The 12,880-nt window shown below is 41.5% G+C and overlaps 1 protein-coding gene across 1 annotated transcript; it reads left to right on the forward strand.

Annotated features, from left to right (window-relative positions):
- Positions 1 to 3,952: 3,952 nt before the first annotated feature.
- LOC107125545 (left-right determination factor 2-like) lies at positions 3,953 to 10,753 on the forward strand. The gene is made up of 4 exons (XM_015428968.1): positions 3,953 to 4,223; positions 5,837 to 6,080; positions 8,156 to 8,395; positions 10,414 to 10,753. The coding sequence occupies exons 1-4, from the start codon at positions 3,953 to 3,955 to the stop codon at positions 10,751 to 10,753; spliced, it is 1,095 nt and encodes a 364-aa protein (XP_015284454.1).
- The last annotated feature ends 2,127 nt before the right edge of the window (positions 10,754 to 12,880 follow it).

Consider the following 12,880-nt stretch of genomic DNA (forward strand, 5'->3'; position numbering starts at 1 on the left):
GGGGAGGGCGAGGCATAAATTTAATAATTAATAAATAAATCTCTTCTTCTTCTAAGTCCATTTATTTCAATCCACCTAGAAGGGTGTTACTTTAGGATTTCAGAGCCAGACACTCTGAACTGAATCTCAGTACTGTTGTCATGATCCACAGTTAATGTAGCTTTGATATACATATGGAGTTTCGTGTGAGCAGAAGTTACCTGATTCACTTTATTCTTGGAGAAAGCAACCCACGTGCATCATGATTTTGCCTGTGAGCTTTCCCCAGTACTGAAGTGAATATCACTGAATGCTGCAGATAGATCAAGATGGGTAGCCATGTTGGTCTGTCTGTAGCAGTAGAAAAGAGCAAGAGTCCAGTAGCACCTGAAAGACTAACAAAGTATATGGCAGGGTATGAGCTTTCACTTGTGGCTGTATCTGAAGAAATGAGCCATGACTCACAAAAATTCCTATCCTGCCACATATTTTGTTAGTCTTTCAGGTGCTACTGGACTCTTGCTCTTTTCTATTGCATGCAAGCAAGCACTCCGGAGCTGCTGGATCATGGCTATGACAAACACATGTGGCAATCTAATGGGATAAAGGAATCCGCTCCCACATAAGGGATGGGATCTAACAGTAACCCCTCCCCCCAAAAAAACTTCATGTTCTATTCTATGAAGATGAATACTCTGCATTTGAAGGGTTACTACTTTCCGATCTTAAGGAATATGACATTAAAAATAAACAAGGGCTTCAATATTAAAAATATAGCCAGCTATGTCAAAATATTTTGTTGTTGTTCAGTCGCACAGTCGAGTCTGTGTCCTGAACACAGGAGTTTTCCATTGTGCATATACTGATATTATAACAGAACTGGGAATGATCTGGGATTCATTTTTCTGTGTCCTTGATCTTGAACCAAAAATGCTTCTGAGTTTTTATGAATGCAGCTACTGTAGCAATAAACAGAATTAAAATTTTAATCCCCAGAGGAAGGAAAGTCCATTTATTTTTGTTTGGTTCCTCTGTAAATTCAGTCTTATTTGTTCCTTAGAACTGCTACAGTAATGGGATATTTGAGGTTTTATGCCTAAAAAACAGCATAACATTTCTGAGTACCAGACAGTGCAGTTTAAAATAAACCTTGTATAAAGTTGCAAGCCATAATTTTTAAAAATGAAAATACTTCAGCAATTGATAAACTTGTACATTTTTAGAAAATCTAGATTCAAAAGCATTTTGATGCTTGTGATTCATCCAGGCCAGCATTTCGCATGATGTACTCTGCATATATATTAAATAAGCAAGGTGACAATATACATCCTTGTCGTATTCCTTTTCCTATGCTAAACCAATCAGTTGTTCCATATCCGGTTCTAACTGTTGCTTCTTGACCTTTATACAGGTTTCTCAAGAGACATGTGAGATGGTCTGGTACTCCCATCTCTTTAAGGACCTGCCATAGTTTGTTGTGATCCACACAGTCAAAGGTTTTAGTATAGTCAATGAAGCAGAAGTAGATGTTTTTCTGGTACTCTCTTGCTTTCTCCATAATCCAGCAAATGTTGGCAATTTGATCTCTAGTTCCTCTACCTCTTTGAAACCCAGCTTGTACTTCTGGCAGTTCTCTATCCACGTACTGTTGAAGCCTAGCTTGTAGGATCTTGAGCATGACCTTGCGAGCATGTGATATGAGTGCAATTGTGCGATAGTTTGAACATTCCTTGGCATTGCCCTTCTTTGGGATTGGAATGTATACTGACCTTTTCCGATCCTGTGGCCACTGTTGCGTTTTCCAAATTTGCTGGCAAATTGAGTGCAGCACTAGTAATTACTAGTAAGCACTCACTATAGTTTACTCGGATTTTAGAGACTGTAATGGAGAATGGTACTTTTAATCTCTCTGTTATTTGGTGGCTTTCTAAGTGAGCCCATCAATATCCTCTGAACTTGTCCAGAGTATGCCAGTGTGTGAAGCAAGATGTTTCATTAGTATCCCCACAAGGGCCTTCTGTATTGTGGCACCTCAACTCTGGAACAACTTTCCCTCAGAAGTTTGCTTGGTGACAATATTCTGAATTTCTAGTGAAAGATGAAATCCTCTGGTCTATTTGACCTTCTATAGTGATGTCTCTTGAGAAACCTGTATAAGGGTCAAGAAGCGACAGTTGGAACCGGATATGGAACAACTGATTGGTTTAGCATAGGAAAAGGAATACGACAAGGATGTATATTGTCACCTTGCTTATTTAATATATATGCAGAGTACATCATGCGAAATGCTGGCCTGGATGAATCACAAGCGGGAATTAAGATTGCTGGGGAAAAGATCAACAACCTCAGATATGCAGGCGATACCACTCTAATGGCAGAAAGTGAAGAGGACCTAAAGAGCCTCTTGCTCAGAATAAAAGAGGAGAGCGCAAACGTGGGCTTGAAGCTCAGCATCAAAAAAACTAAGATCATGGCATCCGGCCCCATCACTCCTTCGCAAACAGAACGGGAAGTCGTGGAAGTAGTGACAGACTTCACGTTCCTGGGATCCCAGATCACTGCAGACTGTGACAGCAGCCATGAAATTAAAAGACGCCTGCTCCTTGGGAGGAAAGTGATGGCGAACCTAAGCAGCATGATAAAAAGTAGAGACATCACCCTGCCAACAAAGTCCGCATGGTCAAAGCAATGGTATTCCCAGTAGTCATGTATGGCTGCGAGAGTTGGACTATAAGGAAGGCCGAGCGCCGAAAAATAGATTCTTTTGAACTATGGTGCTGGAGAAGACTCTTGAGAGTCCCTTGGACTGCAAGAAGATCATATCAGTCAATCCTAAAAGTAATCAACCCTGATTGTTCCCTGGAAGGCCAGATAATGAAACTGAAGCTCAAATACTTTGGCCACCAAAGGAGAAGGGAGCACTCACTGGAGAAGACCCTGATGCTGGGAAAGATTGAAGGTCAAAGAAGACGGGCATGGGGTCGCAAAGAGTCGGACTCGACTGTGCGACTGAACAACAACAACAAAAAGTGATTCAAATGGCATTTTGTTGATTATACTGCTTACTCTTCTGTTTTTCTGTCGTCTTGTTTTTAATGTTTATCAGATGTTTAACATTTTGCTAAACTGTACTGCAAAGAATTTGTTGTGATTAGTTGTATTCTGCTATCAGAGGGTTGTAGTGGTTATAGTGTTGGACTAGGATCTGGGACACCCAGGTTTAAAATCTCCACTCTGACATGAAGCTTGCCAGGTGACCCTTGGGGCAGCCAGTCACACACGCTCTCAGCCTAGCCTACCTCACAGGGTTGTTGTGGGGGGAATGGTCGACAGGAAAATGATATAAGCTGCCTTGGTGCCATTGGGAAAAAAGATGGTATAAATGAAGTAAATAAATAAATAAATGTCTATATTTTATACTTTTAAACTATTTATCATTGCACTATTATATTTAATTGGAGCTTTTGTTCATTGTCAAGAGTCTATGGACAGAGCATATGGGATATCAACACTTTAGACAATTCTTTTAATAATAACTGAATCATTCCTCTTCCACTTCCCACCTATGTACTCACTGCAGGGAAAAACAGTCACTTCAGTATTACAGTATACACATGTTTTCTTCATGGAGCTCACATCTGTTTAGGAAAACATGCACTAAATGAAACAGGCCAGATACATGTGATGCTACTGGGATCAAACAGAGAGTCTTGCTAATTTTCCTGTATTAAGTTCACTAAATATTGAAAGGCGTCAATATAGCCTCTTCATATCAAAGGGAATGTAACACTTTAAAGTCCCCCTGCCTCACCTCCACTTGTGGAATTTGCTATGCCAGTGGGATCAGGCTTGGTATATAAAGCTACCACGTTAGATCTTTTCCCCATTCGGGCAGCTTGCAGCCTCACAGAACGATCTCTTCTCTGCTTGAGAGATTTAGGCGCTCTTTTCTGAGTCGGCTGATAAGCCAAGGATGGCTCTGAGCCTTCGCTGGGCAGTAACTTGCACCTTTTTCATAGCTCCTACCATTGTCAGTGGATTTACTCAGGAAGAACTCAAACAGATTTTATTGGAAAGTCTTGGGCTTCGTGAAGTTCCAGCTCTTCACAGGACGGACCTGGAGAAACTCATCATCCCAGAGCATGTGAGAAATAAATACATGTCCATGCTAAAGCAGCACCGCATAAAGCGAAGAGCCTTACCAAGTCTAGCTGGGATCCTGAGAGGGATTCCTGGCAATGCAGGTAAACTTTATTGTTAATCTTGTACGGAACTGAGCCAAAATCTCAATTCAAAATTGGCTACTACGTCTGTTTTTAAATATTACAAATAAGAACATGTTAAGACTATAATCCAAATTGCAGAGATAAAGATAGCAGAGAAATTTAGATCTAAATCTGTCCCCAAATAGGGAATGCACATCTGGACTACTTTGTACGTACGCTTGTTATGGTACTAAGGAGAAAGAAATGTTGATAGCCTTGTTTATCAATTAAAGCATGATAAGGGATTCCAGAGATCAGAACCCTTTTTGAATAAGCAATTTTATTAATTATATTGTTAATGTAAATTGCAATGTTCATGTAGATACTCACCCACAAGAAATGCACTTTTCTTTCTAGAGGATTGATTAATATCACTTCCCTGATATGCTGCACAATCCTAAATGTGTTTACTTATAAATACATTTTGCTGAGTCCTAAGGGACACCACTAAATAAAGGTATGTAGGATCCCCAGTCCTACAGACCAAATCCCATGATGTAGGGTGGCAAGTCTCATTAAGTTCAGTGGGACTTATCTAGGCGTACAACGAACTGCAGGCCTTTGCCTGCCTGCATGGTGATCTCAATTGCATAAGAAACCAGCTGCTTGTGGGCTGCCATGAGCTGAAGTATACTTTGTGTTCCCAACAGTCACTGGGACTTTTTTCTCTGAACCAAAATGTAATTCGTTATGTGCAGGTAACACAGTTCATGCTGGTCCCATGTGTTTTGTGTGTATGTCTGTGTGGAGCTGCGGTGGCTCAAGTGGTTAAGATGCTGAACTGCAGGCTGTGGAAGGTCAGTAGTTCAGCAGTTCGAGACCCGAGTTGCCGCATGACGGAGTGAGCTCCCGTCTCTAGTTCCAGCTCCTGCCAACCTAGCCGTTCGAAAGCAAGAAATTGCAAGTAGATAAATAGGTACCACTTCGGTGGGAAGGTAACAGCCTTCCGTGCGCCTTGGTGTTTAGTCATGCTGGCCACATGACCACAGAAACGTCTTCAGACAGCGCTGGCTCTTCGGCTTGGAAACGGAGATGAGCACCGCAACCCTAGAGTCGGATTCGACTGGCTTTCGAGCAAGGGAACCTTTACCTTTTACCTGTGTGGAGCAGCAGAGGATGGACAATAGGATTTTGGCATGCACTGGATCCCATCAGTCCACTCTTCAGAATTAATTTCTTATAAAATTAAACACTTCCAACACTGGTCTGTTGTAGCTGTTTCTGAAAGGTGACTCCACAGCCATCTGAGACAACTTCTTCTAGGGCTGAACTATGACTAGAGAGGTTTTTCTAAGCTAGAACCCTTGCCTAAATCCTCCTTTCTTTTATTTGCAAACGGCAACCTGTCTTTACACAAAGCCCAAATATCAGTGTTCCTGACTTGGAAATCAGTTTTTAAAGCCACCTTTCCTTTTCTGCTAGGCTGCATGCAAAGGAAATCCAGTGGTGCATTAGAAAACAGAAATGTAACATCTGCCCCAAGAACCAAATAATATGTGTAGGGATACTAACCTAACATAAGCACCTTCTTTCAGTGGAAGATGAAAATGGTAAAGAATTGAAGCATTTCTTCTATTCCCCAATGCATGCAGATATTTCAGGAGAAGTTCTCTACTCAGACACCACCCGCCAGAAGCTGATCTTCGACATGGAGGGCAGGATACCAGAAAACAGTGAAGTCACCATGGCTGAGCTGAAGCTTTTCAAAAAGCCACTGGAGCGGGCACAATTGCCCAGACATCAGTCTCAGAGGCCAGTCACAAATGCCAGGGTGAGCGTCTACTGGATGCAGGCTGAAGAGAATGGCACCAACCGGACTTCTTTGATCGATTCCAGGTAGGAAGGAATAGGTCTCACAGGCCATTCACAAAACCTGCACTTAAATGAGGCTATGCTCAGCAGGGACATTTTGGGTTTGGGGAAGGAGGGAAGATTCAAAACAAAATTTTAAAAAACAGTGCTTAGATATATTCATGGTTAATCTGCAACTGGAGAGGACTTCTCATTCCAGTCCTTCCCTAAATGACACTGCTGGCTAACTCCGTGTCACCATCTTCTGTTGGCTGCTTCTACCTTGTTTTCAAATGTTTTAAGTCCTCCTGAAATATTTAAGATGGTTGTGAGGAGAATATAAGAAAGGTCACATTTTTTGTAAACATCCTTGGTCAGCGTAGCTGAAAACAAATAACAACACTGACTGAAAAAGCCGTCTCCCCTGCCCCATCACTTCACTTTCTACAATGAAATTCACTGATTTGTGATAAGTAGCATAAACTGCCTTGAGTGTCCAGTCACAAATTGCATGCACCTGTTAGAAATCCAAGAAGATTCCGTCCCACTGTAACTGCATTTATTTATTTACTTCACTTATACACCTCTCCCCAGTGGGGACCCAAAGTGGCTAACGCTGTTCTCCTCTCCTCCATTTTATCCTCTCGAAAAACCCTGTGAGGTAAATTGGGCTCAGAGCATGAGACTGGCCAAAGGTCACCCAGCAAGTCTCCATGGCAGAATGGGGATTCAAACTGGGGTTTCTCAGATCCTAGTCCAGCACTCTAACTCCGTAATTGTCTCCATAAACTGCCTTCTGCCTGTATGTCAGCCACAGTTCCCTGCATTAGAGGGCTTATTCCATTCTCTTGTAGTTGCACAATGACTTTGGTGACTGTGGATAATCTGGCATTATCTGAATCGTGATGTCAAGGGATGTGGTGGATTTGATCCTGCAGGAGTTTCAGAACTTTTTGTTCTCTCTCTCTCTCTCTTTTTTTTTTGGTATCTGCTAATGTTTTGAGACTTTAATAGTTATTACTGTTATTTTTATTGATGCAAGCCTGCTCAACACTTTGCTCTTATTTATTACTTATTTTATTATTTATTTACTTTATTTATATCCTGCCTTTCAACCCAATGGGGGCCCAAAGCAGTTTACATCATTCTCTTCTCCTCCGCTTTATCCTTACAAAAGCCCTGTGAGGTAGGTTAAACTGAGAGTGTGTGACTAGCCTGAGGTCACTCAGCAAGCTCCCATGATACAAGTGAGAAGGAATGCTCAGAATATATCCATGCTGAATCTGGCACAAAACACAAGTCCAGAATGATTACATGGTAAATGTTTGGGATTATCACTCAGCTGCTGTACCATGTATCTGTCTGTGGGAATCCAATCAACCCACATTCCCTGCATGCCAGTTTGGTCGAATGAACTGGCCCTTATCAGGAATTGCAAGATTATTTATTGACTCTATTGTCCCTTGTTTCTGCCCAAGCCATGTCAGTTCAGTTCAAGTAAAGACTGGTTTACTTTTGTTTGTGAGCTCAGGGTATTATTTCCCTATTTATATATAATATTTATCTACTTGCCTTTCTTCCAAGCACCACAAAACCAAAAAATATTATTGTTTTTAAATGGGAGAATAACACAAAACAGTTTCATCAGTTGTCAATGTTAATGCACATTTAAATTGCAAAGCACATCTGTGATGAACATAGAGGTGGGGTCAGATCCTTTCCTGCTTGTCACTTTTCTATGTATTATGGGAAAATCATACAAATGTGCATATCCCTTAGCTACCGACGGTTTCACGTGTGTATATTGCCATTTAAGCTGGAAGACTCTTTGTACTCAAGTTCAAAATGTAAAGTGTGGATGACCTTTTAGATCAGTCCGATAATAAAATATTGATTTCTTTTATTCCTTTGACAAGTTATAACCCTCTTCTCCCATAATCTGAAAACTGTAATGGCATTCCCAATTGCACAAAATTCTCTTTTGTTTCAGTCTCAGTCTATTATTCTGAAATGAATGAGCTAGTGGATGTTTTTTTTAATTTATACCATTGATTTTTTCCCACTAGCTATTGTATCCAAAATATTGGTTTCCCCTCACTATTAACTCTTTTTTTACACAGGTTAGTTCCAGTTATGGAATCTGGGTGGAAGAATTTTGATGTAACCCAAGCTGTGCATTATTGGCTAAAGACCAAGAGACAGGGACCGATGCTCCTGGAGATCTGGATTGAAGGAGAGCGATTAGGCAGCTATGCATCTGAGATGGCCAGAGCTGTGCGCTTTACTTCTCAGGACCCTTCTGATAAAGCCCTGGGAAAACCTGAGTTGGTGCTTTACACACTCAATCTGGAGGAATATGGGTGAGTGTCAAACTGTAACCTGTTGGTGACCTTGGAGTTTTACTGATGCAACCTCAGACTAAGTTTAGGTAATCCTTAAATTCAGTCCTAACCTTGTTTATACAGAAGTTCAATTTGTTTCAGTGAGACTTACTTCCAAGTAAATACAGTCAGGAATCCAGTTCTGCAGCACAATTTTGTGCATGTTTATTCAGAATTAAGTCCCATAGTGTTCCATTGGGCTTATTCAAGTAAGCATGCATAGGACTGAAGTTTATGCTTACTTTAGAGTAAACATCACTGAATTCAGTAAAACTCACTATGGATAGAACAAAGTTTGAGTCCAGTGGCACCTCTAAGAACAACAAAACTCACTTTGGAGTAGATATGCATAAGATTGGGCTGCACATCATGTATTTTTGGAACTGATCTTGAAACAACAATCCATACACAGAGTCACTTCTTTCATTGCTTTTTGAACAATGTGTCTAGCTGGTACATGGGCTATCCTAGAGGTAAAAACCAGGTGTGAAATCCAGACACTGAACCAGTGGTACAGCATCTGTTTTGGAGGCAGAAAGTTCCAGGTTTAATTCCTGGCATCCCCAATTAAAAGGATCAAGTAACCTGTGATGCGAAAGACTTCTGCCTGATACCCTGAAGAGCTGCTGCTCGACTGAGTAGACAGTACTAACCTTGATTGTCTCAGCGAAAGGCAGCATCATATATTCAAGCCTTCCTGAATGTATTACCTAGTACTCTTTTTTTTACACTGTATTTGGGACACAATCATACAAATCACAAGAAAGAAAGAAGGAAGGAATTTAGTTAGCTAAAACAATGGCCAACTTTTTGTTAGAGAGAAATAGGGGCTACTGTTTGGGTGAGTGTCAAACAGTCAAACAGTGAGTGTTCTAAACAGTAGAACCAAAGTGTATAGAATTTGGACTATGAACTGGATTCAGATCCTTTCCCAGGCACAAAGCTCGCTAGCAATACTATCCTAAGCAGAAGAACAAAGTTTGAGTCCAGTGGCACCTTTAAGACCAACAAGGTTGTATTACAGTTATAAGTTTTTGTGTGCACATACACTTCTTCGGTCACAATTATACGACTTTTTCATTGTATCTGAAGAAGTGTGCTTTGCACATGAAAACATAGATCTTGAATAAAACTTTGTTGGTCTTAAATAAAGGTGCCACTGGACTCAAACTTTGTCCTGCTGCTTTAGACCCACACAGCTACCCACCTGAATCCATCCTAAGCAGAGTTTTCTAAGTCCATTGAAGTCAATGGGTTTAGAAATGTGTCCCTCTTGTTAGGATGGCATTGTGGGTCACTGTGGATCAGTCACTACCACTAAGCCTAACATTTGTTACAGGATCATTGTGAGGATAAAATGGAAGCAGGAGAGAAACCATGTATGGCCCCTGCCACACACGGGGGAAAAGCACGGCCAAATGTGCGGCATTTTAGAGCCGCAGCAAAAGAGACACGCGGCGGTGGGATCAGACAGATCCCCTGAGCCGCCGCACAGTTGCTCCCCGGCACAATCAGATGCCGGGGGGGGGGAGCCACTGAAGGGAGAACAAAGCAGCTGGCTGTGCATGTGTGCGCATGCACAGTTCGGCCAGGAGCCTCGAATGCTCCTGACAACGGGCGCGTCGGCGATCCCACAGCCGCGCTTGCTGCGGCGTTTCAGGTAAGTCCTGCTCTTTTGCAGGTTCTTTTTTGCTACGCGTTTCCGGCCTGAAGGGACGGATCGGGGACAGGTGCGCGCCGCTTCCCAGATGTTGCGGTGTGATCGTGCCCGTTTGCTGCGCCCCCGATCCGTCCCTCTTGCGGGGCAAAACTTCCCGTGGGACCGGGGTCTATGTCACTCTAAGTTCCTATGAGAAAGGGGTGGGATAAAAATGTAACAAGTAAATGAAATCAGGTTCATACTTAGATACATGAGAAGGTCTCTAGCTTATTTGTTACTAGTGTGCATTTTGATTGCACATCTCAGACATGCAACTATTGGTTCTGCTTTTGAACAGAGGACCTGGAGACTGTAAAGAGGAAACCTCAACAGAAAGGACCATCTGCTGCCGGCAGGAACATTACATCAATTTCCGTGAGCTGACTTGGACTCAGTATTGGATTATTGAGCCAGCTGGCTACCAGGCTTACCACTGTGTGGGTGTCTGCCGGCAGCCTAAGAACTTGCTGCGCCATTTTGGTTATGGAGAAAGAACCTGTGCTGTGGTAGAAAGTTCTCCACTTCCCATGATGTACCTTGTCAAGAAGGGCAACTATACAGAAATTGAAGTGGCAGAGTTCCCTAATATGATTGTAGAAAAATGTGGCTGTATTATGGACAATATAGCAGTGGTCTAGCTGCAAGCACAAAAGATGGTCAAGCTGCAGGATGGGCTTCATACTTTCATTAATGGTACAATGGTAGCTGGAACTCATGCTCCTAATCCTGACCACATAAACCTGTGGCATGTTGTAATTAGCTACTGGCCTTATAAATGCACTCCTATCATAATATGTTCTTCTTCTACCAAGGAACAGAATTCTGCTTCTATGGCAGAAGGTTGTTCCAAATTGAACTTTCCAGAAGAACGCTCAAAGATCAAAATTGGTATAATTTGTCCTTCATTTGAAAATATGTGCATGTTTACTAAAAGCTGGCCCTAAAGGTGCTCTTCCACAATCAGAAGGCACTTCACTCGCACAAGGAAGGATCTATAATTTGTGATTTTCCCACTCAGTCTTCAGCAGCCTGAAACTGTCGCCTAGCCTGTCCCAGAGGGTCCCCTGATTCTTAGGAGCAGCATTTTGGGGGTGGGATGGGACTCTGGGAGCTCAACACCCAACATTTTCTTTTCTTGAAAATTAAGCATATTGTGGTCCTATTTGGATTGGAATTGTGCTGTATGAGGAGGGGGGTTAACCATTCTCCTTAGTACTGTTTTCGTAACTTAAAATGTCTTTAGGGAGATGTTATTTGCCCTATTGGTGTGGAGTCTGGTCCTCACCCCTAGTGAACTTGACCATTGAGAACCAAGCCTGTTCCCATCCTCATATCCTTATCACGGTACAAGGGACACATACCAGGTACACAGATCCAACTAACAGTTTGTTTTTTAAAAATAGGTTAAATATATGTGCAGCAAGCCAGTATCAGTCGATCAATCACATTCTTTCATCTGCCTTTCCTTTGTTACTACTGAAATGGTACCTTAAATGAGGTATATTTCTTTCTCTCAGGAGAAGTTGTAAGTAAATAAATACCTTCTGTCCTCCTGTACTAAAAGGGGCAGGCTGTAAAGATGCTTTAATTAAAAGACTGTTGTTGGGGAGATCCTTTTTGCATCCTTTCACCTACTGTAATAATTCCTGAAATTCTCTATCATTACTCCCAGAATGGAATTTCTGTTTTATATTTTGTAGTACTCAATATATTTATTTCTCTCAATACCTATGGTTTTATAGAACCACGTGGATTTTCAGCCGATAAACTACAATCGTATGCAGTTGTCACTTGTAACGTTGTCCCTTGTACTGTTACTGGCTCCAAAGGCGCTGTTCTGTTGGCATAATGGTGTAATGCTGTACACGAGTAGAATAGCACTTATGCTCATCAAGGATGGAGGTACAATTCTTGCTGATTCCCTCCACCCATTTCAGTGTTCTATAATTTTTGTTAGCGTCCCCTGCCAGCAACGTAACTTTGGGGAGCTCAGTGGGCTGCAGTCTGTGTGTGGGAGCCAGGAAAGTCCTATTCTGTGAGGTTTGCTCCACTTGCCAGAATTTGTGTCCAACCCTATGTATGTGCTTGTATAAGTATTGCAAAATACCTTACAATTTAAACATAACTTTAACTCTCCTTTTGAAATGAATGGGCTTTAAATGCACATAACCATGACTGGATTGCACCCATAGAAAGTTATGCACCTGTAGATCCCACTGATTTTATGGGAAAAGTTTAAATGCATACTTAAATGCCTCTTATTGAAATGAATGGGACTTAAAAGAGTTCTGCTTTGGTGAGGTTGTGCCTTCTAACAGACTCCCATCTAGAGAACTGAGATGTACCCTTCTAGCAAATTACAGCTCAGCAGACAGTTGAAGATCCTCCCAGATCCAAAATTAACATTCTGCCCATAATTATCAGACCAAATGATCAAACCATAAGAATCTCATGAATCGTAAAACTCAAGGCACTTATCTGTAAATACTGCAGAATTCATAGGTATTCTCTGTCCTTGTCACATTTCCATGTAAGGTATGCTCTGTATGTGGATTTAAAAACTGATCTATCACCCTTGGAATTAATAAGAGCTTTTTGTGTGAGTATGTTGGCAGGATCAGGTCCTTTTTAGGTCTAACATACAGACATTGTAATTGATTACTTTCCCTTCCTTTTTTGTTGTATATTTTGAAACAACAGAAAACAATAAAATATAAAATTTTCATAGTGGAATCTGTGATTAACTCCTGAGGATCAACATGAAG

Source organism: Gekko japonicus, unplaced genomic scaffold, assembly GCF_001447785.1.
Source record: "Gekko japonicus isolate JY-2015 unplaced genomic scaffold, Gekko_japonicus_V1.1 scaffold1056, whole genome shotgun sequence".
Taxonomy (NCBI): Eukaryota; Metazoa; Chordata; class Lepidosauria; order Squamata; family Gekkonidae; genus Gekko; species Gekko japonicus.